The sequence below is a fragment of the Lathamus discolor genome, chromosome 6, assembly GCF_037157495.1.
Source record: "Lathamus discolor isolate bLatDis1 chromosome 6, bLatDis1.hap1, whole genome shotgun sequence".
In the NCBI taxonomy this organism is placed as follows: domain Eukaryota; kingdom Metazoa; phylum Chordata; class Aves; order Psittaciformes; family Psittacidae; genus Lathamus; species Lathamus discolor.
This window is the reverse complement of record NC_088889.1, coordinates 69012340-69039268: the sequence shown is the minus strand read 5'-3', so window position 1 is coordinate 69039268 and position 26929 is coordinate 69012340. Positions and strand designations below refer to the sequence as shown.

The window sequence follows — 26929 nt, the reverse complement described above, 5'->3', positions numbered from 1 at the left end:
TGCTGTTGTGTTGATTTGGTATGGTGCAGCAGGAGGTAGGAAGGGAGGAGTTTCTCTATGAGGATGGTTCCTAGTGTTACCCCCTCAATCCAGGACAGCACACAGATAGGGGATAGAAATCAAAATGACTTTCTGTAGTTTCTGTATGGTAATATTTGTAGGCCATTTTGGAAAAATCAGTCAACATGGCTTCACTAAGGGGAAATCCTGCCTGACCAATTTGGTAGCCTTCTATGATGGGGCTATGGAACTGATGGACAGCGGTAGAGCACTTGATGTCATCTACCTGGACTTGTGCAAAGCGTTCAACACTATCCCACACGACATCCTTGTCTCTAAATTGGAGAGACATCAATTTGATGGATGGACGGACCAATCAATGGATAAAGAACCGGCTGGATGGCCGCATGCAAAGAGTTGTCAATGGCTCAATGTCTGGCTGGAGACCAGTAACGAGTGGTGTCCCTCAGGGATCGGTGTTGGCACCAGGCTTGTTTAACATCTTTGTTGGTGACATGGACAGTGGGATTGAGTGCGCCCTCAGCAAGTTTGCCGATGACACCAAGCTGTGTGATTCGGTTGATACACTGCAGGGAAGGGATGCCAACCAGAGGGACCTTGACATGCTTGTGAGGTGGGCTGATGCCAACCTCATGAAGTTTAACCATGCCAAGTGCAAGGTCCTACACTTGGGTCGGAGCAATCCCAGGCATAGCTACAGGTTGGGCAGAGAAGTGATTCAGAGCAGCCCTGCGGAGGAGGACTTGGGGTGTTGGTCGATGAGAAACTTAACATGAGCTGGCTTCAGTGTGCGCTAGCAGCCCAGAAAGCCAACCGTATCCTGGGCTGCATCTAAAGGAGCGTGACCAGCAGGTCGAAGGAGGTGATCCTGCCCCTCTACTCTGCTCCACTCCAGTGAGACCCCACTTGGAGTATTGTGTACAGTTCCGGTGTCCTCAGCATAAGAAGGACATGGAACTGTTGGAACAAGTCTAGAGGAGGGCCACGAGGATGATCAGGGGATTGGAGCACCTTCCGTATGAAGACAGGCTGAGAAAGTTGGGGCTGTTCAGCCTGGAGAAGAGAAGGCTGCGTGGGGACCTCATAGCAGCCTTCCAGTATCTGAAGGGGGCTTATACGGATGCTGCGGAGAGACTCTTCATTAAGGACTGTAGTGAGAGGACAAGGGGTAACGGGTTAAAACGTAAACAGGGGAAGTTTAGATTGGATATAAGGAAGAAGTTCTTTACTGTTAGGGTGGTGAGGCACTGGAATGGGTTTCCCAGGGAAGTTGTGAATGCTCTAACCCTGGTGGTGTTCAAGGCCAGGTTGGACAGAGCCTTGGGTGACATGGTTTAGTGTGAGGTGTCCCTGCCCATGGCAGGGGGGTTGGAACTGGATGATCTTAAGGTCCTTTCCAACCCTAACTATTCTATGATTCTGTGATTCTAAGATATTAAGATTCATCTGCAGTTGACAATGATGTGGGAGCTAACTGGAAAACAGCCTGAGCTGGGGTCTCAGAAATCCTGTAGTTGTTGGAACAAGAGGTGTTGAAGCATGCAACACATTTTTTTTTCTCAAAAAATATTTTTTCTCAGAATGTTTCTAATTGTTCATTAGAAATCAGCTACTACAGGTGTCAAGAGGACATCAGCAGAGGAGGGAACAAGGTGTTGCTGCCAGTTAAGAAAATGAAAGGGCTCTTTAGTTCCCTTTTGCTTATTCCTCTTCAAATGGCAACATGGATAATCCCACAGAATTTGCATCTCAGATACAAATAAACATGCTGGTGACATGCAATTTCTGCAGCTCCTTTGGTCATGATGTGGCAGCCCAGCAACTGAGGTTAGGGGAAACTCATGGGCTGCAGTTCAGTCACTGGGAGTCAAGTTATCTGGGGTATGGAGCAGTTGAGATGTGCTGCAATGGACTGCTAATGGTGCTGTGGATTCAACTGAGAGAGAGAAGTTCATAAGATGGCCAGCTAGTGAATTATTCTTTGATAGGAAGTAGTAAGGGATACAGCAGTTGCAAGTTAATATGGTATCAATTCAGTCTGCAGTGCCTCATCTCTTCTCTTTTCTCTTCCATTTGGATAGGAGGAAACAGGAAAGTTCTACTGTTGCGCTGATTTTCTGGATGGATTAGACCATTATGGTTGAAAAACTGTGTGAGGCCAAGTACTCTAGGAATAATATTTCTATTAATATTTCCAGTTTAGGTTTAGCTTCCATCCTGAAAAAAGCAAACCCCAAACAAAACTAACCCCAAAATCTAAATCACACTGACTCACTGAAATCACTTGTAATGAGTTAGAGTCATCATAGGATCATTACAGAATTCCAGACTGGTTTGAGTCAGAAGTGAGCTTAAAGCTCATTCAGCTCCAAAACTATGCCATGGTCAGGGACACCTTCCACTAGACCAGGTTGCTCCAAGCCCTGTCCAACCTGGCCTTGAACACTGCCAGGGATGGGGCAGCCACAGCTTCTCTGGGCAACCTCTGCCAGGACCTCACCACCCTCATAGGGAAGAACTTCTGCCTGAGATCTCATCTCAGTCTCCCCTCTGTCAGTTTAAAGCCATTCCTCCTTGTCCTGTCCCTGCCTGCCCTTGTAAAAGCCTCTCTCCAGGTTTCTTGTCATCCCCTTTAGGCACTGGAAGCTGCTCTAAGGTCTCTCTGGAGCATTCTCTTCTCCAGGCTGAACAAGCCCAGCTCTCTCAGCCTGTCTCCTTATGAAAGTCAAAGAAAATGTGCTTGAGTGAAGCTGAAGCTCCAGAGAAATGGATGGAGAGGTGATAGACAGACATAGCTGTTGGGGATGGTGAGGAAACTGGTTCAGCTGGTTCATCTCCTTGGCAATGACATAATGCTTAGCACAGGGAATCGCAAACCCACTTCTATTGAGTGCTTGTTGGTGGCCTTTGGGTGAGCAACGAGTTGCAGGCTGGAGTGTTCTGTTTCCAGCTGTTCCAGCAGCTGTTCCAAGGGATGGGAAAAAAGCTGTCGCTAGCAATCTTATTGCAGGGCTGTCAGTGCATTTGTAAGAGCCTCTTGAGGCCACTGAAAAATATTTCATGAGGGTGAGGTATTAAAAGAGGGAAGTACAGTAGGAAGAGAGTGAATAAACCACTTATGGAGAGAAAGGTAAGACAATCTAACTTTTTTCCTACTATCAATTTGATTGGGAACATAGTGCAGTTGAAAAATCTGAGTAATTTAAAATGAAAGTTCAAGGTCATTTAACTTTTTTAATGTCAACACATATCAAACCTTTGGAGTTTTCCTGGCTTTAATAGAATTTTAGGAAGACTCCATACCCACCTAAGCCTCCAAAGATGGAGATGATGGGAGCCAGTTTCTCTGTGACTGTTTTCCTGTGGCTGGATGCTTCCAGCCATGGATATCTTGGAGAGCTCTGAGGGGCTGAGCTGGAGATATGTGCAGTTTCATGTTTTGTAATTCAATTTTTCCTAAAACTGATTAATGGGAACTCATTATTCCAACACTTATTTAAGCTTCTACATGAAGGAAGCTAGCACAAACAGAGCCCTTATCCCTAATAGCCAAAAAGAAAACTTTAATCAAGAGATGAAAGAACGTGCTCGTGAATACGTAGTAGTTCTACACGCACCTTCCTATTCCAGAAAGCAATTTTTCTGCAGCATGTTTTAAAGGCAGCAACACTTACTGAGTCATGTGCTGTGTTGTTTGGGGTTTTGTTTTGTTTTATTGTGTTAACAAATGTCTACTGTTCAGAAGGAGCCACCAAACACTTGATGAGTTGCCCATGGAGATTATTTGACATGTGCTGTAACTTTCTTGGTGTGTGAGAAAGCAGCAGTTCCCTCTGAAACAGAAACAACGTGGAGGATTGTAGGAAATGGGATACAATAATCTAGGTTAGAAATGACCAGGACAGAGTGAGCTTGGAGTCCCTTCTCATGGCATGGGGGCATGGCACCAGTACAACTGGACTCTAATTTGTATCTTGCCTGACAGCAAACATCCTTCAGTGTGTTCTAAGTGGGTTCTCCATTAGCTGGGATAAATAGGGAAGAAGTGCCATCTGCTGTAACACTGCTACTACATTCCTGCAGCCTTTTCTCCCAGGCAAACCTAAGCAGATTTGTAAAAACTTTTTTCTCACAGTCAGTATAAATTATAGCCCAAGATATGAAACCAACAAAGAAAAGAAAATTCCTGGATAAGGTTTGAAAAGTTCCATCTAATTTTTCCCGCTGTGTGTTACTTCAGAATTTCTTGTGGATTTTTTTAGATTCATGGTAGTGATTACCTTGTGTCTGTTGTCAGCAGCTCTGTCCCTCTGTTACATTCTGTCCGTCTCATTTGACTGTGTGCTGATGAGTTAAAGAAGAGTATTTTGCCGAGGTATCTCCAGAGAGTACGCCTTCAACACTGGAGTGCGGGAAAGCGCAGTGCGCAGGTGTCTCGATCCTGCTTGGCAAGAGCCACGGAGGGAGCTCTCAGCGGGAGCTGGCGCCGGCAGCAGAGGACAGTGGGCGCCCGCCTCAGGGTCAGGGCCCTGCCTGGGAGCTCTGTCCTGGCTGCCCTGGAGGCGGCAGCGTTCGCACCCACACAGAGCCGATGAGAGGGGAGGCTGCAGCGCACAGCTCGGAGTGCAGAGAGCGCCTGCCCTGAGGCCAGGGTGCGCAGTGGGCAGGGCTGCCCTCGGTGCGCCCTGGTGGAGGTCCGCCTGCCGCAGGGGCTGAGCTGCGGGACGCTGTCAGCTAAAAGGCGTCAGGGAAGCTGAGAGGGATCTGGACGGCTCGCTTCGGGCCCAGACTGCGCAGGGGACACAAGCGTCCATCGTAGCTCATATAGAAAAGGAGGGTGCTAATGCAGGAAGCTGGGAGCTGGTAACGAAACGCAAAACATCAAAAAAGGGAGGAAGAGGCCAATTAAAGCAAGGGGCTTCCTCCAAAATCTGATGTCCCCACCCAGAACCACTTTGCTGTCCTGCCGGGGGCTGATGAGGAAACACGTCACACCATGAACAACCGGGGGACGCAGCGCTAAGGATCACTGCTGGTGCTGCCAGGAAAAAGCAGCAGGTCACAGTAGTAGGGGACTCTTGACAGGCGCAGAGGCACCCATCTGTCGGTCTGACCCGTCTCGAGGGAGGTGTGTTGCCTACCAGGGGCATGGATCAGGGATGTTGCAGAGAGGCTGCCTGCTCTAGTCTGACTAGTGGGACTGAAAAGTCCCACCGACTATTACCCACTTCTTGTGGTCCATGTGGGTGCTAGTGATAGGTACAGCAGTATCTTGGGAATAATTAAGAAGGATAAGAGAGCCCTGGGAAAGGGGATTAGAGGCTCTGGTGCTCAGATAGCTAATCCTCCAGGTCGAAGGGGAGGACCTTGAAAAGGCCAGGCAGATTTGGCAGGTTAGAACAGTGGTACCATAGTCAGCGGTTTGGGTATTTAGAACATTGGACTCAATTTGAGAGGCCAGGTACTGAAGGCTAGTGGAGCTGGTCTGACAAAGAAGGGGAAGAACTGCTTTAGTAGGAGGCTTACCAGGCTGGTCAAGGCAGTTTTAAACTAGATGTGTTGGGGGGAGGAGGGCACCATTACATCCCAACACTCCCAGTCAGTTGCCAGCACCTGTAATAAATGCTTGGAGCAATGAACAGCTACTTCAGCTGCTCCATGTAATGGGTCAGCTTCATTTGAAACTCTGCTCAGATGCCTCTATACAAATGCCTGTATTGTGGGGGATAAAGAAGAGGAATTAGATAAGTGCATAGGCATATGGGGATATGACATTGTTGGGATCACAGAAACACGGTGGGATGGCTCCGGTGGTTGGGGTGTTGGAATGGAAGGTCATAACCTTTTTAGAAAAGAAAGGCCCAGCGGATGAGGAGAGGAAGTAGCTATTTATGTCAATGATAGGCTGGAAAGTATGGAACTCTTCCTGGGGTTGGGTGAAGAGCCAACAGAGAGCTTGTGGGTTAGCGTCAAAGGGAGAACTGTGATGGGTTCTGTGGGGATCTGTTGCAGGCCACCTGATTAGGAGGACTCTGTGGATGAAGCTCTCTATAGACAGATAGGAACAGCCTCATGCTCGCAGGCCCTTGTCCTCATGGGGGACTTCAACCTGATATCTGTTTGAGGGACGGTACGGCCCAGCCCGGCACAAGCAATCCAGGAGGTTCCTCGATTGTGTGGAAGACAGCTTTCTCTTGCAAGTAACAGAGGAACCGACAAGCAGAGGTGCCATGCTTGACCTCGTGCTCACCAAAAGGGAGGGACTGGTTGGGAATGTGATACTCCAAGGCAGCCTTGGCTGCAGTGGTCATGAGATGGTTGAGTTTGAGATCCTCAGGACAGTGAGAAGAGCGTGCAGCAAGCTCACTGCCCTGGCCTTCAAGAGAGCAGGCTTTGGCCTCTTCAGGAACCTGCTCAGTAAGGTGCCATGGGATGAATCCCTAGAGGGCAGGGGCAGCCAAGACTGTTGATTGATATCCAAGGATCACCTGCTCCAAGCTCAGGACTGTTGTGTCTGGACTAGAAGGAAATGCATCAGGAGGGCCAGGAGGCCTCCATGGATGGATAAGGAGCTGCTGAGCAAACTTAGAGGGGAAAACAGAGCCTTATAGAAGGTGGAAGTGAGGACAGGTGGCCTGGGAAGAATACACGGATGTTGTCCGGGAAGCTACGGACCAAGTTAGGAAAGCTGAGGGCCAGTTAGAACTGAGTCTGACCGGGGATGTGAAAGATAGTAGGAAGGGCTTCTATAGCTATGTTGCAAACAAAAGACACGCTAGGGATAATGTGGGCTCTTTCCAGAAGCTATTGGGAAAACTGACTACCGTGGATTTGGAGAAGGCTGAGGTTCTTAATGACTTCTTTGCCTCAGTCTTCACTGGCAAATGCCACCACCACCCAAGTCTTGGAAGGCAGATGCAGGGACTGTGAGAATGAAAACCTTGGGCCCACTGTAGGAGAGGATCTGGTTCGAGACCATCTTAAAAATCTGAACATGCACAAGTCCATGTGACCCGATGAAATCCATACTCGAGTCCTGAAGGAGCTGGCAAATGAAGTTGCTATGCCACTGACCATCATATTTGAAAAATCATGGCAGTCAGGGGAAGTTCCCGATGACTGGAAAAAGGGAAATATAACCCCCATTTTCAAGAAGGGGAAAATGGAAGACCCAGGGAACTACAGACCAGTCAGTCTCACCTCTGTGCCTGGCAAAATCTTGGAGCACATTCTCCTGGAAGGTATGCTAAGGCACATGAAAAACAACAAGGTGCTTGGTGACAGCCAGCATGGCTTCACTAAGGGGAAATCCTGCCTGACCAATTTGGTAGCCTTCTATGATGGGGCTATGGAACTGATGGACAGCGGTAGAGCACTTGATGTCATCTACCTGGACTTGTGCAAAGCGTTCGACACTGTCCCACATGACATCCTTGTCTCTAAATTGGAGAGATATCAATTTGATAGGTGGACCACTTGGTGGATAAAGTTCTGGCTGGACAGCTGCACGCAGAGTTGTGATCAGTGGCTCAATGTCTGGCTGGAGACCAGTAACGAGTGGTGTCCCTCAGGGATCGGTGTTGGGACCGGTCTTGTTTAACATCTTTGTCTCTGACATGGACAGTGGGATTAAGTGCGCCCTCAGCAAGTTTGCCGATGACCCCAAGCTGTGTCATTTGGTTGATGCACTGCAGGGAAGGGATGCCATCCAGAGGGACCTTGACACACTTGTGAGGTGGGCCAATGCTAACATCATGAAGTTCAACAGTGTGAAGTACAAAGTCCAAGACCTGGTTTGGGGGGATCTCAAGCACATCTACATGTTGGGTGGAGAAGTGATTCAGAGCAGCCCTGCGGAGAAGGACTTGGTGTTGGTCGATGAGAAAATGAACATGAGCTGGCTTCAGTGTGTGCTCGCAGCCCAGAAAGCCAACCGTATCCTGGGCTGCATCTAAAGGAGCGTGACCAGCAGGTCGAAGGAGGTGATCCTGCCCCTCTACTCTGCTCCACTCCAGTGAGACCCCACTTGGAGTATTGTGTACAGTTCCAGTGTCCTCAGCATAAGAAGGACGTGGAGTTGTTGGAGGAAAACCAAAGGAGGGCCACGAGGATGATCAGGGGTTGGAGGGCCTCCTGTATGAAGACAGGCTGAGAAAATGGGGCCTGTTCAGCCTTGAGAAGAGAAGGCTGCAGGGAGACCTCATAGTAGCCTTCCAGTATCTGAAGGGGGCCTATAGGGATGCTGGGGAGGGACTCTTCATTAGGGACTGTAGTGATAAGACAAGGGGGAATGGGTTTAAACTTAAAGAGAGGAAGTTCAGGTTAGATACTCTACTGTGAGGGTGGTGAGGCACCGGAACATGTTGCCCAAAGAAGCGGTAAATGCTTCATCCCTAGCGGAGTTCAAGGCCAGGCTGGACAGAGCTTTGGGTGACATGGACTAGTGTGAGGCATCCCTGCTCTTGGCAGGGGGGTTGGAACTGGATGATCTTAGAGTTCTTTCAACCCTAACTATCCTATGATTGATTTTATGATTTTCTCTTCCGTTCCCTGTGGCCCCGAGGTGTGGGTGACTGCTGTGCTGATCTAAGGCTGGATTGCTAATAAGAAGGGACAGCGGCAGGAATTTGATACCAGAGCAGGAAAGAAACACAGGTTCAGTACACAATTTTTGTGTATTTTTCCTATTTGGATCAGTATAGGAGTATACTGGTCACATATCTATTCTGGAGCTTGGAAAGCAGAAGCGTATGAGTGTTTTGAAACAGTCAAAACAGAAATCTATCATGTGAGGCTCAATCCTGTAATGGTTAAATCTTTCTGTAAACAGGAGAGACGGAATCTGATCTTTTTTACTTTTATCAAGCTAACTAATAATGTACTAGACTGAAACATGACTCTTCATATCTCCCTCTTTTCTGTTCACTCAGCATGCAAGATATCACAGCCTTTATTTTTCTGATTTCTAGGTCCTGGAATTGCTTTCGTGGTTTACCCAGAAGCCTTAACTAGGCTTCCCCTCTCACCATTCTGGGCTATAATATTCTTTTTGATGCTACTGACTCTTGGATTGGACACTATGGTAAACTGTTTTTGTTTTCTATTCTTTTCCTCTTGTTTTTCCTATTCATTTGTTTGGAGGACCATGAGATTAATCACTGTTTTCCATATCGTCCGTGAACTGCTTTTCAAAAAGAGGAAAGAAGTAAGGCCGTCAATGCTGAACTAACTTGGGTGAAGCTTTGGCATTGACATCTGTGCATTTCATGCCTAGGATTCAAAATACTCTGTTAAAATCCCATTTAATCCAGCTGTACCACTTTGTGTACAATGAATCCTTTTGTGTTTCAGTTTGCCACTATCGAGACTATAGTGACTTCTGTTTCGGATGAGTTCCCCAAATACTTGCGTACGCACAAGCCACTGTTCACTCTTGGGTGCTGCATCTCCTTTTTCATCATGGGATTTCCTATGATCACTCAGGTAATAATACTGTTTTTGAGCACCATTGTCTGTTCCCAGTCCCCCTCTGGTGGCCGTTCTCTTCCTCCACAATTTGCAAAAGACAAAGCTGAATTCTGCTGAAGATTAAGCTGAACTCACTGGGTGAGTCTGAAAGCCTCATTTTTTGTTATGGAGAAAAAGACTTTGCTGTTGACATCTTTCTGTGAATCAGACTTCTATGATTTTCTCCAGCCAAACATCTCCAAAGCAGTAATGTAAATTAAGTATTCATTTAACTATAATCTTTGTATGTCACATAAGCATGCACACCAGTTTTGGGTGCCTTCCCTCACAGATAACATATATACTGATAGTCTTGGCAGACTGTGGAGTTAATAATTAAATTCTCATCTACTGTTGATAGTCTTCAGTGTCTTTTGTCTACCAATTCCTCCAGCATTATGAACTTTCAGCAATTTCAAGAGGAGATGCACAAAATCTATCTTGCTATTTCATTAATCACTTTTTCTTTATTTTTTTACCCTCACCTCATCACCTAGCAGGGCAGCTTTCCTATTCTAAAGCCTAAGATGAATTCAGTCCTTCCCTCACTTGAATTACGCTGCTTATGCTGCCTAAGTTGTGCCCTGAAGGAAGAAACTGTCATGCAAGTCTAGAGTGTCCAGTCAGTGTTACTTGGAATAAAGCACCTTGTGTCCTGCTCCCATCCATTTTGTCAGCCTCAGCATCAGTTACAGTTGTCACACATGGAGAGATACCAGCTATATGCCACTAATAATGGCTCTTCTCTTTCTTTAGGGTGGAATGTACATGTTACAGCTTGTGGACACTTATGCAGCTTCTTACTCTCTTGTCATCATTGCCATCTTTGAGCTGGTTGGAGTTTCCTATATATATGGTAAGAAAAAATACTGCTGTTGGACAATCTATGTAACATTTTAGCATGTTAGCTTTTTTAACAAAAAGCCTTAGGATTCTGTTATTTTGACTGGAAGCATAATGGGACTTCATTACTTTAGGATTCCTTTAAATACATGTATGTAAAAGAATTTCATATGGTCTAAGGTCCTTTGCCCACCAATAGCTTAAAGCCAGTGCTTAGAGATGAGTATAAGACTACCCCAAGCATTTAGTGGTGCTTTTCCATCAGCTTTTCCCACTCCAAAGGTTTAGGGTCACAGATGTCTTAAGCCAGTGGTATCTTTGCATTTAACAACTTTTGAAGGATTTGTTTTCCATGTACACATCCATTTTTCCCTTTAGCCCATCTGTCTGTAACACAGCATCAAAACTATGCAGCTATTCAGACTAAGTATGCTCAGTGGCAGCATCAGTTATATTGATCCATGTTCACGTACATCAAATTATAAGGAAGATCCTCAGCAGTGCCATTACTGATGCTACTGTAGCTATATCAGTTGATACCAAATGGTGATTTGCTCCCAAACTTGACCTGCTTTCAGGAGATGGATTCTCGGAACTGTGTGATCTCAGATGGTTGTAATAGGAAATGTGAAGGTCTCCCTACGTAACAGATGAGGAATTTATATCTGGAGCGTGGTGGTGCCACTTAAGACTTTCCTTCAAAAGCAAAGGGAGATTTGAATGGCAGTGTTAAAGGTGACAAAGATAAGGCCATTAAAGTGACCAGGAATGAATTATATCTTTTGTATCAGCTAGACATAAACAATCCCAAGATATTCTGTTGGGGGTGCATATACGGCATCATGATATTAGGTTCTAGTCCTGTGCGCTAGATACTTAGATCTACCTATGTTATGGGGTCCACTCTGTAATGTAAGTGCATTAAAAATCATACATAATTCAAAACATGAAGAAATTCTTGCTCTTACTTGAGAAATGAATGTTATAGACAAGACAGGGAGTCAGCCCTTCCTTGTTTTCTCTAATTTCATGGAAATACAGCAGTGTATTTTATCTCTGCTGCCATCCAGTCCCGTGGGCAGGCCTCAATGGTTGTAAGCTAGGGAGGAAATGTTACAGAATACAATGGAAAAAGTCAAAACACCAAGAGAAAACTTGATTTAGAGCAGTCATGTTTTGGTTGATCAAAATGCTTGTTGCTTTTTATGTCCCTGAAATGTAAGTATTAGAGTGGGTTTAGAAGTGTCAACTCTTTGAGTGAAGTGATATTGGTAATTTGAATCAGCTTTACAGTCAACATGTCTTCTCAAAGGACCTGAGTGTAATGCTTTGAGATATCTCCTAAAGTGGAGTCAAGATTTTGGGGATTATTTAGCAGAACTCCTGGTCTGAAGATCAGTGCTGGCAAGTTGTGCCATTGCTCTGTGCTGTGGTTTCCATGAAGATATGCGAGGTTTGCCCATTCCTTCCCCCCAGTTAGCACCAGGTTTAGCATTTACCCATTCCTGTGGAAAACACCACTGGGTAAGTGCCATCTGAGTCATTAGTGTCTGGTTATTGTAGTTCCCAATTAATCACAGAGTGGTTTGGGTTTGAAAGGACCTTAAAGCTCATCCAGTTCCAACCCCCTGCTATGGAGGGGGACACCTTCAACTACACCAGGTTTCTCCAAGCCCCGTCCAACCTGGGCTTGAACACTGCCAGGGATGGGGCAGCCACAGCTTCTCTGGGCAACCTGTGCCAGCGCCTCACCACCCGCACAGGGAAGAACTTCCGCCTAAGATCTAACCTGAACTTCCCCTTTTTAAGTTTAAACCCATTACCCTTTGTCCTATTGCTACAGTCCCTGATGACAAGTCCCTCTCCAGTTCCCAGCTTTCTTAAAATCAGTATGATTCCATAAAAGATAGTGAGTAGGAATGCTCAAGAAGAGTCTAAGGGTTTCTTGTCAAGGATGAGGGGGTCATTAAGAACAGCCAACATGGTTTTATGAGGGGGAAGTCATGTATGACCAACCTTATAGCCTTCTATGAGGAAGTGACTAGGTGGAGGGATGATGGTAGAGCGGTAGATGTAGTTTTTCTTGATTTCAGTAAGGCATTTGATACTGTCTCCCACAGCATCCTCATAGATAAGCTAAAGAAGTGTGGGCTTGACGATCAAGTAGTGAGGTGGATCGAGAACTGGTTGAAAGGAAGAAGGCAGAGAGTTGTGGTCAATGGCGCAGAATCTAGCTGGAGGTCTGTGACTAGTGGAGTCCCTCAGGGGTCGGTGCTGGGACCGGTGCTGTTTAATATTTTCATCAATGACCTGGATGAGGGAACTGAGTGTACCCTCAGCAAGTTTGCTGATGACACAAAACTGGGAGGAGTGGCTGACACACCAGAAGGCTGTGCTGCCATTCAGCGAGACCTGGACAGGCTGGAGAGTTGGGCGGGGAGAAACTTGATGAAATTTAACAAGGGCAAGTGTAGAGTCTTGCATCTGGGGAAGAACAACCCCATGTACCAGTACAGGTTGGGGGTTGACCTGCTGGAAAGTAGCGAAGGGGAAAGGGACCTGGGGGTCCTGGTGGATAGGAGGATGACCATGAGCCAGCAATGTGCTCTTGTGGCCAAGAAGGCAAATGGCATCTTAGGGTGCATTAGAAAGGGTGTGGTTAGTAGGTCAAGAGAGGTTCTCCTCCCCCTCTAGTCAGCCTTGGTGAGGCCGCATCTGGAATATTGCGTCCAGTTCTGGGCCCCTCTGTTCAAGAAGGACAGGGAATTGCTTGAAGGAGTCCAGCGCAGAGCCACAAAGATGATTAAGGGAGTGGAACATCTCCCTTATGAGGAGAGGCTGAGGGAGCTGGGTCTCTTTAGCTTGGAGAAGAGGAGACTGAGGGGTGACCTCATCAATGTTTACAAATATGTAAAGGGTAGGTGTCAGGATGATGGAGCTAGGCTTTTTTCAGTGATATCCAGTGATAGGACAAGGGGCAATGGGTGTAAACTGGAGCATAGGAAGTTCCAAGTTAACATCAGGAAGAACTTCTTTACTGTAAGAGTGACAGAGCACTGGAACAGGTTGCCCAGGGGGGTTGTGGAGTCTCCTACACTGGAGATATTCAAGGCCCGCCTGGACAAGTTCCTGTGTGATGTACTGTAGGTTACCCTGCTCTTGTGGGGGGGTTGGACTAGATGATCTTTTGAGGTCCCTTCCAACCCTTGGGATTCTGTGATTCTGTGATTCTTGTTGTCACTTTTCCTTGCCAGCAGTATCTACAGTATCTACCTGATCTGTGCCAAAAAGATTGCCCTCTTTACAGCCATTACCATTGATGTGCAAGATAAAAATCCCTTGCTTAGAATATTCTTAAATAACCCCCAAACTACTGAAATCTGTAGAATTTCTTTGCTCCATATGCTTTTTAAAACAAGGATGAAGGTAAATAGGGAGCAAATAGCTCTGTTCCTCCTCTGAACGCTGTGTGGCAGAAGCACTACAAACCTGCCTTTGTGGGACATCTTATTCGGCTTCTAAGCAAAATTGCTCTGGCTCATGCCTGCTTTGCCCCAAAATATCAGTATCCCTTAAAGCACTAATTTTTATGAAAACCATAAAATAATACAGAAGCAGTTGTAGCACTGCAAAGGAAGGGCTTGAATAGCAGAGAAGGCTTTTTTTTTTTTTTTTTTTTTTTTTTTTAGTTAGATACAACTTTGATGTAATCAGATTTGGAAAAGATTTGACAAATTACAAATCATTCTTTCCATGCTTTCTGGACCACCTGATTGTTGATCAGCAGATGTTAATAAATTCTTTGCTGTAAACTATTGCCAAGATTATTACCTGCAATTAACCTTTTGCTAGACTACAGTGCTTTCAGTCTTTTACACAAAATAGGCAAGATTTACTTTACAATCAGTATCTGCCCGAGTAATACATCATAGCTACTTCTACTGCATTAAAGTTTCGTTATAAAAACTGTTGATAAGAATACAGCTTGTACATTAGTGATTTTCATGTTGCAAATACAAGCAAAGCTGCTGTTCTTGTTACATTCCTTCAAGCAGTGCTTAAAATGAGTATAATGTATTTTCAAGCTCTGGCAATTGCTGTTTTACACTCCACTGACACCTTTCTTTTTGTACTTGTACTCTTCATGGCCAGTAGGTTGGCACAATAGCAGCAGGTGCTTTTATGAAGAAATAAATCTGTCTTTAATCCTTGTTACATGTTCTGCTTGCTGGGCTTGTTGAGATTTTGAAATTCAAGAGAGGCATGCTTGTTTGTTTCCTTGCTATCACTTATTTTTCAGGAGAGTCAGTGCTACATAATTCAGTCCAATAATTCTTGTTTCGTATGCTGGTATAGTAATGTTTAGATGATGATGCATGATTGGTAAAGAATAGCTTAGAGCTGTGGGATTAATTCAATCATCAGCATCATTTCCATCACTGCATTTTGAAATGTGAAATTTGGAAACTGAAAACATGTTATCTGAGCTTTGTTAATGTTTCTTCTAGGTCTGTTTTTCGACAGTCTGTTGTGGGGAAGGTTCATTGTCAGAGTGAGTGGTAACTGCTGCAGAGTATTTGTAGGAAGTGTCAGCAATTTTGAATGCTTCACCTGTAGCAGAATACTGAAGTAGTTGTCTGCCCTGGGTTTGCATTCCCCTTTTTAATGGATTTTCTATCTGCAAGCACTTGTGAATACATCATCCTGCTTCAGAGAGTGAAAATTGAGATACATAAGATCTTTATTGTTTATGTCCCAAAGTTATTCAGCAGGCCCGACTGATCTGAGAGGGAGAATGAATATACCAAGATTTAATTTGCATTCTCTTAACTAAAGCATTCTTTGCATTTTTCTGTGCAACTGGAAGAACCTGTTTTCAGTGTTTCACTGGGAAAGAGATGAGTATGGTTTAATCCCTGTATCCACTTACACGCATCTGACTGCCAATATCAAAAGCGCCTTTAACTGTGAATATCGACTGCTGATTCCAAGAAGGAACTACATTTTTTAATTGGATTTAAAACAAATGTGTGCAGATTTGCATGAAGCTTGCATGAATCTTGGAGACAGAGGCTCTTGGTAGCTATCCAGTTAGGTCTACCTCCTTTGGTGAAGTAGAGGCACTCGAGTGAGCTTTATACTCATGGAAAGACCCTTCAGCCCATCCCTGCAATTAGTTTCAAATTAGTTTTGTTCCCACCACAGCGCACTGCAGGGATGATTGCTGTGTGAGCATCTCCCATTTTCATCTCTATTTCTTATCATAACACAGTTCTTGAGCTTTTCTCTGACATACTATCTGCCTGAGCTGGGTTACTCTATGCTCCCCCTCCGCCCTAGCTCCATCCAGCTCTGCTGCTTTCTTAGAGGTGCAGTAGAAGATGCTGAATAATGAACCACTGCTGTATTTTACCTTCTTAATTCTTGGAACAGTCATGTGGATAGATTTAGTTCTCCTTGATATCAACAGAAAGGCTTTTAAAATTAGATGGGCCAAACGTGGGGATTGTCCCTTCTTTGGCAGCTGCAGTGGTTGGCTCTAAGGGAAATAAAATGTCAAGCAGTTTATTACTTATGTTCCAAGTATTTCTTCCCTTACTCTATGACTTCTCTCAACTGTTTAAGCTCCATCTCCATGCCCACATCATAAAGGACTAAATGCTGTAGAACAATGTTGTGTGAACCTTAAATGACAGAGATGATCACCTACTTTATCAGATAAAATGTCCTAAATTTGAAATGTTCTTGTAAGAAATGAGCTTGGCCTTGGACCCCAGACCTCTTTTCTTGTCATCACTAGAAAAGCTGGAATAAATTTCAATTTTGTTTTTATTACTTTTGGGTAAATTATTAATAGCTGAAGTGAGCAGGGGCCATTCACCTAAACAGTTCTGCAGACCAAGGCTGAAAGGCAGGAGATAACTGCAGAGGGGGCCAAAATACCATTTTTCAATCTTGCCTGTTTTATTAACTCAAGTAACTTTATAGCTGCAATCATTACAATAATCTGAAGAATTAACCAGTCGATCTGTTCAAAGAACATTGAATAGAATGTAAAATATTTATAGGTGCTCCCTAGTCGTTCCAAGTATTGCTTACGTATCAGTTGAAAAGTAATAGGATGTTCTCAGTTTCAGTGTCAAGTGACACAGTTTTACCCCAGCCATATCACAGGTGTAGAGAAGCTCAGATATTGTCTATGCTGAAACAGTTATATAGATACTAATAAGGTTCATCTTCACATTGAAATATAGTAAGTATACACATAAAAACATGTGAAAGCCAGAGAGAAGCTTTTGACAGAGGCCTGTAGGTACAGGACAAGAGGGAATGGCTTTAACCTGACAGGGGAAACTGAGATGAGCTCTTAGGCAGAAGCTGTTCCCTGTGAGGGTGGTGAGGCGCTGGCACAGGTTGCCCAGAGAAGCTGCGGCTGCCCCATCCCTGGCAGTGTTCAGGGCCAGATTGGACGGGTCTTGGAGCAACCTGGTTTAGTGGAAGGTGTCCCTGCCCGTGGCTTGGAACTGGATGAGCTTTAAGGTCCTTTCCAACCCAAACCATTCTATGGTTCTGTGATCCTATAACTGCAGCTAACCAGTCTATACTATTAACACTTCAACCCAAAGCATACTGAATGCTTAATCTCTGTGTAAAAGCTCAATTTTGCTTTAATCCGTAGGAAATGAAATATTTTATTGGAAATGTTCCCACTGTAAAAGTCTCATATTTTACTGTGTGGTTAGATCCTTCATTGAAGTTTTCAACCAAAAAGTCAAAGGTTTTTTTTTGTAATTAGATATGAAGGAGGCCACCAGAACCTCCTAGCAAATTCCAGCTGGCTTCTTTCGCACCTAATTGCGTGTATGTTTGCTATTCACAGGATTACAAAGATTTTGTGAAGATATAGAAATGATGATTGGATTTAAGCCAAGCAAATTCTGGAGAGTCTGTTGGGCATTTGTGACTCCAACTATTTTAACAGTAAGTAAAAGGTTTATTTAATGTCTTCTCCAAAGAGCTTTGTTGTTTCTTCCTGTTTCCTATGGCTTCTTAAGGGTGGTAATTACATCTTGGGTGCAGATACCTAGCCGTACATGTATGTGTGTGCACGTGTTCTTGCATGTGTGTGTAGTAAATGAGACACAGCAGAAGTGATGGTGTTTTTGGTGGAGAGGGGTGGTGAGTATCCTCATGCTGCTATGGCAGCCTTTCCCCATGTGTGCAAAGTGCTGGTGTGGTGTACCATTGCACATCAGTGATGACCACTGAATGCATGTGTGTGCATGTAACATGTATGTATGTATGTATACACGTAGCACAGGAATGGAAGTGACACGATCTCTGTTCCGTTCTATTGAGTCCTAAACTGATCTGGGAGGCATCCTTTGGGAAGGCTTATGTGAAAATCTGAGTGACAAAGTTTTAGCCACAAAGCTGGAGATATTTTTGCAAAGGTCAATACAGTTATATTTGAAATAACAAATAGAAATCCATTCAGTTTCTCTAAAAAAAAAAAAAAAAAGAAAAGAAAGAAAAAAGAGGAAAAAAGGCTTATTCAGTCTGGGGAAGAGAAGGGTCTGGGGAGACCTCAGAGAAGCTTCCAGTGCCTAAAGGGGCTGACAAGAAATCTGGAGAGGGGCTTACAGAATCATATAACAGTTTGGGCTGGAAGGGACCTTCAGAGGTCATCTAGTCCAACACCTCCTGCAATGAGCAGAGACATCTTCGGTTAGATCAGAACCACATCCAGCCTGTCCTTGAATGTCTCCAGGGATGGAGCATCCACCACCTCTCTGGGTAATCTGTGCCAGTATTTTACTGCCCTCATTGTAAAGAATTTTTGTCTTGCATCCAGCCTGAATGATTTTAAACCAATCACCCTTTGTCCTGTTGCAACACGCCCTGTTAAAAAGTCTCTCCCCATCCTTCTTATAGGCCCCTTTTAAGAACTGAAAGGCTGTGGTAAGATCTCCCAGAGTCTTCTCCAGGCTGAACAAGCCCAGCTTTCTCACCTGTCTCCATAGCAGAGATGCTTCAGTGTCTTTGTGGCCTCCTCTGGACACTCTCCAACAAGTCATTGTCTTTGCTGTATTGAGGACTTCAGAGCTGGTCAAAGGGCTCTTTTTAAAAGGGACTGCAGGGACAGGACAAGGGGGAATGGCTTTAACCTGCCAGAGGGGAGACTGAGATGAGCTCTTAGGCAGAAGTTCTTCCCTGGGAGGGTGCTGAGGCGCTGGCACAGGGTGCCCAGAGAAGCTGTGGCTGCCCCATCCCTGGCAGTGTTCAAGGCCAGGTTGGATGGGGCTTGGAGCAACCTGGTCTAGTGGAAGGTGTCCCTGCCCGTGGCAGGGGGTTGGAACTGGATGAGCATTGAAGTCCCTTCTAACCGGCCTGTGAATTTATTACAACTGCTATTTCCAATCTGCGCCGGGAGGTGGCGCTGCAGGACAGCGGCTGCCTGCGCTCCGCGGGGCGGGGGAGCGGCATCGACCTGCCCGGGCTCCAGGGTGGGAAAACCCGGGTTTAGACTTAAAGCAGGTCGTATTCTGTTTATTTTTCTTTTCTTTCTACTTGAACCCCAAACGCTGACGTGATGCTGTAGTCCGAGTTCAGATCTCCTACTTAACCAAGGAGGTGGCACATGCTCCATAACACTATTTTATGTTTGTTTTTTCACGTCCAAGCATCAAAGTATAACTGTATCTGCCTTTACTATCTAGCTCTCTAACACTATGTTAACCTCAATTCAGATATAGTCTCTAATTGTATATCAGTTTTGGGCAGAAGAATGAAATTATTCTTTAAGCCATTTCAAAAGCCTTTGGCTTGATAAGTCTCTGAGCTGTCTTTCACCAGTATTTGACGTTTAAGATCACAGACTTCAGCTTGAAAGCCCCAGTGCATGGACCCCAGGTGCAGCAAGATTATTCATAGAATCACAGAGTGGTTTGGGTTGGAAAGGACCTTAAAGCTCATCCAGTTCCAACCCCCTGCCACAGGCAGGGATACCTTCCACTAGACCAGGTTGCTCCAAGCCCTGTCCAACCTGGCCTTGAACACTGCCAGGGATGGGGCAGCCACAGCTTCTCTGGGCAACCTATGCCAGGGCCTCAGCACCCTCACAGGGAAGAACTTCTGCCTAAGATAACATCTCAGTCTCCCCTCTGTCAGGTTAAAGCCATTCCCCCGTGTCCTGTCCCTACAGTCCTTGTCCAAAGCCCTTCTCCACATTTTTTGTAGCCCCTTTAGGCACTGGACGCTGCTCTAAGGTCTCCTTGGAGCCTTCTTTTCTCCAGACTGAATAACTCCAACTCTTAAGTATTTGTGTAGGGTTTTAAAACCTCATCATTTCGCAGCAGTACTAAATAGTTCCCACAAATGTTCATAGATTATTACGTACAAGAGAGAAAAAGTTATAGTTTCAAAATACATGTATTTTCAGAAATCCTGGGAAGTGTGGTGTTGGCTGGGTGGTGTAAGGAAGCAAAGCAGTGATGCTCTACTCCTCTGGTGTCGCTTCTTCGAGAGAAGTTGTGCTTTGACTAATTTGTTGACATTGTTAATTCATGAATGAAGGATTTTTTTTTATCTGAAAACTGGAAAATGTTTAGTTTTTTCAGACAGGGATTTATGTGTGAAAGGACTAGTGAGTTTTGGTGAGCTGAACAAAATCCTGACATACAAGGAAAAGACATTTTCTGTGATGAGAACAATTTCTCCAATGGGTATGATGAAGATGGACTTTCCCACATAGTTTTTCTTTACCAGTTGTCCTTACTGAAGTGTAGTTTTACTGTGCATGAAAACCAGGTAGATCTGTCTTACCTAGGTAGTGGCAACTGGTGTTTGATGTGGCAATATATAGGTGCGGTTTGCAAATCCCTTTTTGAATGTTTGAAGACATAGCCCAGCTTAATCTGTATTTATTAGGATAAGGCAATGTCTATTATTGTTGTGAGGGCAGTGTTAAAACTGAAGGCATGTACACATGGGTTTTGTAATCTGCTTTGCTTCCAATGGTCATTTTCAAGATACTACTATTAAGACTTCAGAAGGGAATTGTAAGGCTTTCTGCAAAGTGCTTGGTTCCTTTCCCAGCCAGACTTGCACTCTTACCTACTGCCAATAATCACACGTAGGGAATATGAAATTATGTTGTCTCTTAAAGAGAAAGCAAAACCAGAAAGCAAACGAGGTCACTTCGAACGTGCATGTCTTGTTGTTCTTCCTTCCAAATGTGCTATTTAGTGAACTTATGGTGAGAAATAAATTGACGCTGACCAGTTGTAATTCAGCTTTCATGCAATGGTAACAGGCAAAGCCAAGCAATGTATTATTTTCTGTTATTGTGTCTGTATAGCTAATATTTGATAAATTTGGGTAGTCTAATATTAGCCTTTCAATTACTCCACATAAAACTAATCATTCTGATATGAGCTTTTACCTGGTTATACTGCTATAAATCTTCTGTGTGCAATTATTGTGAGCACAGGCATTTCCCCAAAGTTACTGAACTGTGCACCAATGTAAGTAGATGTATTGCTGTTCATACAGTAAGTGAAATGGAGTAACTTAGCATAATCACATTAGGTAAAACTGCCAAAAGACCATGTAATAAAGCATGTTACTCTAGGGTCAGGTTTCTAATATCAATTCTTCCAGCATAAATGAAGTTATTTTTGTGGGATTTTGCAAGATTTCCATGAAACTCATTAGATTCAAACTCTGACTTGTTTAGTAGAGCTCAAGGCAATGCCCTGCTGCAGGTGGATGTACTTTTATTCCATACATACCAGCCCTGTGTGTGGATACCCACCATTTGCTGCATAACCAGCTTGTTTTGCTTTATCAAACATATTTGTTTTCCTTCCTTGTTTCCAGTTTATTCTTTGCTTCAGTTTTTACCAATGGGAACCAATGACTTATGGAGCTTACCATTATCCAGGCTGGTCCATGGTGCTTGGATGGCTGATGCTGGCCTGTTCAGTTATCTGGATCCCAGTTATGTTTGTGATAAAAATGCATCTAGCCCCAGGCAAATTTATTGAGGTAATTATTCTGTCTTTTTGCTGCTTAAAAATACTGTTGCAGGAGACTGCCTAGTTTATTTTATACTACTTTTTTTTTTTTTTTTGTGATATTGAATGTCTAATAGTGCTTAGATATCTTTCTCATAAGCTAGTTATTGTGTTGCAAAGAGATGCTCGGTTGACCTAAAATGCAGACATTTTATTCCCTGTTCCTAAATTAAGTGATTGCTTTTATGGGAAATAGAAATGGTTACAGAGCCCTGGTATGGTGTTATTGAGAGAAAGCTGTTCTAGCTTTGCTAGTCTGCAAAAGCAGCCCGTAGCATTGACTGCTGGTGCATATCGTGTCGCAGCAAGCCTGGCAGTCAGGGCAAGGTGGTATCTATCTGGAGTTGCCTGTTTGCAAGGTGCGAGATGGTCGGGTACCAGAATCATGCAGGATGCACTGCAGGAGTCTGTGCCACTTGATGAAATTCAGTAATAAGATGTATTGGAAAGTCCTCCTGCTCTACAGCTCAAATGACTCATTTTAGAACTTCCCTGGCAATCCTTTGCCCCCCTGCTTCTTCATCTCTTTATTTTTCTTGAATAAGCTGATCCTCTCTTGCACCTGGGCTTAAAAAGAATTCCAGGTGGCACTTTATTTTTATGCTGCCTGTGTTTATTTTGAAAATCAGATTCTTGCTGCTTCCCCCATTGCTCCAGAAGTGTGGCAGCCCCTTTCTGCTCGCTCTTTCTGTGCTCTGGCCCTGCCTGTCATCCTGCTGCCATCCCCTCTGCTCCCCGGCTGGTCTCATCCCACTGCTTCCTCAGCTCTTTGCAGGCAATGCCTTTTTCATGTCAGCATTTCCTCCCTCTGCTGCCTTCACCTTGTCTTTGAAAGAAGTTCCATGCTCTTATTTTTGGCCTTTGAGGCTTTCTTAGATCTGCTTTCTCATTGCTGCATGCTGCTTATGCTGCTTGTGCTGCTCCCTCCTTGGGATGAGGAAGAGACGCTCGCCTCCCCTTTTCCATAGCTGCTTTTGCAGTTCAGCTCTCCTGCAAAACCCATCGGGGCTGTTATATGCCTCAAAGATGAAAAGGAGAGAAAATGTACTAAAAGAGAGTAATCTTTTTGGTCTCTCAATATGTCACACTACACATGCCTAAGGGAAAAGAGCATGCCTTTCTGCTTCACATAGAGCAAGGGAATTTAATATTAAGTGGTGGGACACACCATCTGAGTACATGCCTGGCACTAGGCAATGAGTCCACTTGTCTAAAGGGCCATTAAGGCCTTGTGTAGAGCATATTGGAGTGCTCAGGTCAGGAGACAACTGCTCCTGCTGGGAACGAGCTGATGAGAAATTAGACTTGCTTGTTCATCGTCTCATGGGTTTCTCTCATTGAGACAAATTGCTTTGCTTCAAATCTTCTAACATACATGTGTAGTGCTGGTGCAAAAACATGGTGCTCTCCTAACTGCCCCTCTACTAGTGCAACAAAAGAAACATCAAAAAGTTGGATCTATTTTGAAGGGACTTTAGTTGAAGCTATTTCAGCTGCAGCTTGGTATTTCCTGAATACCAAGTCTGCTGCATAACATTATTATGGTTGATTTGGGAGGTAAGAGTTGCAAACTGGTAATTAAGCAGAGATTAAAATAACTGATATAGAGGCCTGATTCACTTTATTAGGTAATAAACATATAATTATTCCCTTTTAAGTCATCAGAAATATGTTTTCTTTCCTTTTTATCTGTAAATGCACCAATCAAATTATATATTCAATAAGGAAATCAGTGGAAAGATGAGAAGATTTTTGTTGTTTTCCAGGTTAACGTTCTCCTCTTTCTTTTTTCCCCCTGATAGTAATGAAACATTTTGTCATCTCAAAATTAAAATCCTTGTTCATTCATAGCAGTGTACTTCTTTTTGGTCATTTGTGTACCTTTGGGAAATATGCAAACCAGAAATCCAATTATTTTAATGCCGTTACCCACTGCTTAAGACCATTGGGCTAAGTAATTGTGCATATGTCCTTCAGTAAGTTAGCCTTGCAATCTGCAGCAGTGGTTCTGAGCTCCCCTCATATGGTGCAGAGGAGAATGTATAATTAAAGTCTGGGCACTTGATCCTCTATTAATCTTGCAAACTTTGTGCAAAACAAACACTGAGCAGTGGAGCATTGCAGGGCCATCATCCATAATCTTAAATGAGCCTATCCTCATTCCTTCTGTGTCATGATTCTGCTCGGTAACTTCAAATGAGACTTTCTTTTCTCTCCCCCACATTGCAGCGACTCAAGTTGGTGTGTTCTCCACAGCCTGACTGGGGTCCGTTTTTGGCCAAGCACCGCGGTGAACGTTACATGAATATGATTGATCCACTGGGAACCTCTTCCCTGGGACTTAAACTGCCAGTGAAGGATATAGAACTGGGGACCCAATGCTAATAGTTATTACATGGGTGGCAATAACATTGTCAACCTTCTCTGATACTTTTTTCCATTTTCTTTCCCCACCATTTCTTCTCTTCTTTTCTTGAGTGGTTGCTTAGGAAAGTAGGACTTACTGTTGCATGCTATAGAGAAGACCTAGGTAGACCACTTCCAGGTGTAGGTAATGCCCATGATGTGTTCTGTACCTGACGAAATACCAAAAGCATGTTGTGAAACAGGTGACATACCAGGTTTTGTCAGGAAACACATGTAGGGATAAACACAACAGAAAAATTGTGTTGAAGAAATTATGTACAGAATTTTATTCATTGCACACAAGCATCCTTGTAACAGGTAGCTATGATAGGACTAGGATCTTCTTAGCCGTGTAATCAAAGAGAAGTTCAGCCCTGAGGTGGGATGGAAGTGAGCAAAGAAGGGTTGTCCTGTAGTCCTGGTACAAATTCAGCAGAAAGCTTTCACAGTAAGCATGGTTACTTTTCCTACAGTAAGAGCAGACCTTGACTGATCATGTCTGTGTGCTTCTTGCATGATATATACTAACTTTGAGGACTTGTTATCTTAAGCAAGTGGAGACCCTTTAAGCAGCTCACCAGAAAGCACTATGTGGGACCAGAGCAGAAATACTATAATCCATCTGATCTTTTCAAGTAGAAAATGAAAGCAAATTTTCAAGAACTAATGATCTGAGACTGAGACTAAACTGCATTTGAGTCTAGAAGTCGTTTGGGAATGGTGCCAGACTGAGGTGTTTGTATGGGCATCACTGTTTAAAGAACTGTTGTATGTTTTTTCTGATAATTTGATATCTGTCATTTCAGTTAAAAATGCCTCAGTAATACAAAGAGTCAGAAATCTTGCTCCACATTAACAGCAACTGTGGTTTTATTCACTTCACTCCTCTGAAGGTAGTTTCCCTTGTTTCTCTGCTTTTGTTTACAGTATCTCCTCAAGAAGCCATCATATAATTTGTGCCTAACTTTGTATTCTTATCGTGGTAAGTGTAGTCTAGTTACCACCTGGCAACAGTTATTAGAAGCTAGATGTGCTGTTCAACTTTGTGAGTCCCCATTCATTCTCCTCTAAACCTCTTTACATAAACTTTAGATGATGTATTCTTCTCTTTCAACCAATGGGGAAATAGCAGAAACCCCACTTGCCTATATATTATACATATAGTACGTAAATTCTTCAAAGTGGTAGTCTCTGAAATGTACATAGGGGTTGGTTTTCGGTTTTTGTGGGTTGTTGGGGGTTTTTTTGGTTTTTTTTTTTTTTTTGTTTGTTTGTTTTCTTTGTTTTGGGTTTTTTCCTTTTGTTTGCATTTAAAACATTTTCGTTAAATAACCCCCACCAAACCCCACAACAATTAGCCACTGCAGTCATCCATACAGATGCAGCATTTGATATCCAAAATGGGAGGGCAGGGGGGAGAGGACAGCTTAGTAGATGGCTGTTGTAACACTGCATAGCAATAGGACATTCTGAAACATGACATTTTAGAAATTACATATAAGTGGTGATATGAATGCTAGACTTCAATAATTATGTTACCTATCTGGCAGAGTAAAAATAGAGCTTTCTAAAAGTACATTGATTTACCTGAATAGAATATTATCCCAGTTTATCGTCAGTGCACTAGAATGAGGGAGAAAAATATATCTTCAATAATTGACAAACCTTGTAACCTTTAACTATCTTGTTATATCCTATACATATGTATATGATATTTTTTAACAGTGATCAGTGTTCATGTAGTGTGTACTAGTGATGTTTTATGTCTATATAAATATCAGTGTAGAGATGGTGAGCTTAGAGTAGTTTAGCTGTTTTTTTCCCTCCCCACACACACTACTGTAGTAGCCAGTAAATGTTCTTTCTGGGGACTATTTCTATACCCTTCTTTTGTTTATCTGTCTTCATATTACAGGGTCTCAGGTAAATCTTCAGTTCATGTGTGTCCATAGATCAGTAGATGTGTTGTTTCATCCTGTTGAAGAAAACAAAACAAAACCTAAACCTTAATGTTACACTTCCACAAATTAACTTCTTTTCTCTCTCTCTCTCTGTGTGCATATATATATGTATATTAAATATATTAATCATTTTGCTGAACTTCCTTTTTCATGGGGCAATTAGTGTTGCCAGTTCTAAGCACTGCTGGAGACCTTTAATCCTCACGCAGGACAAGTGAAGCGAGGGCAGATTTTGCAACATCTTGTGCTGGCCCTGAATCTCCACTGCATGGGCTCTGTTGGTCCTTGTTTCACACGGCAGAAAGAGTGGAGCCTTCTGTGAGCTTCTCTGCCTTAATTCTGCTTCGTCTGCTATTTTAATGAGGGGCTTGTTGTCATTAATCCTGGCTTGTATTTTCCTAGCAGAGGCAGGTATGAGAAGCCATGCTCTGTTTGGTGTAGAAGGTCCATAAAGGCAAGCTGGAAATTTGGCTCCCGTGTCTACACAGCGCTGAGGGGCCCTCTCTGGTTGAAGAAGGGAACCTAAGTCAGCACCTTTAGTGAGAATTTGGTGTTTTTGTCAGGATAAATAGCTTTAGGCCTCTCTTTACCAATACTACCTAGCATCTTGGTTTGATTTTAAGAGTCCAGGCCAGCTTTTCTTCACTACTACTGTGATTGAAAAAAACCCAAAACATAGGTTTGTTCCTTTTTTTTAAAAAAAGAAAACACCCTCAAATGGCTTAACAGTTCTGAATCCTTTCACTTACTAACTTGTCTCAGGACATGCATTGGAACTGGGATTAACTAATTGCAATAAAATTACCTCAGTGTAAGGATGTCAGTTACTGTCTACTTGAGCATAAAAGAGGTATCATTTGAAGGAATACTGCTAAGTTATGATACCTTCTATTTGGCTTGGATTACCAAACCAGAATGCATATGAAAAATCAAATTGCTTCCCATGATTTATGTAATTAATCTGCTTGCTTTTAATTTAGATGTTGTTCCTGTGCCTGCTAAGTCATTAGCACAGGATTAGGCTTGATTTTGAAACTCTGAAAACAAGCAATAGTGATTTTGTTCTAGCTGATATTTGTATTCAGCTTTGACCTCCATTCCTAAGCTTGCAAA

The 26929-nt window shown here is 43.6% G+C and overlaps 1 protein-coding gene across 1 annotated transcript in view; it reads left to right on the top strand.

The window, feature by feature from the left end:
- Positions 1–26014, top strand: part of SLC6A5 (solute carrier family 6 member 5) — a 39935-nt gene extending 13921 nt beyond the window's left edge. Inside the window, exons 10-16 of the mRNA XM_065686063.1 lie at positions 8991–9103; positions 9373–9504; positions 10285–10384; positions 17252–17352; positions 21253–21420; positions 24783–24837; positions 25980–26014. Coding sequence (XP_065542135.1) covers positions 8991–9103; positions 9373–9504; positions 10285–10384; positions 17252–17352; positions 21253–21420; positions 24783–24837; positions 25980–26014 — 704 coding nt within the window. The remainder of the gene's footprint in view (positions 1–8990; positions 9104–9372; positions 9505–10284; positions 10385–17251; positions 17353–21252; positions 21421–24782; positions 24838–25979) is intronic.
- The last annotated feature ends 915 nt before the right edge of the window (positions 26015–26929 follow it).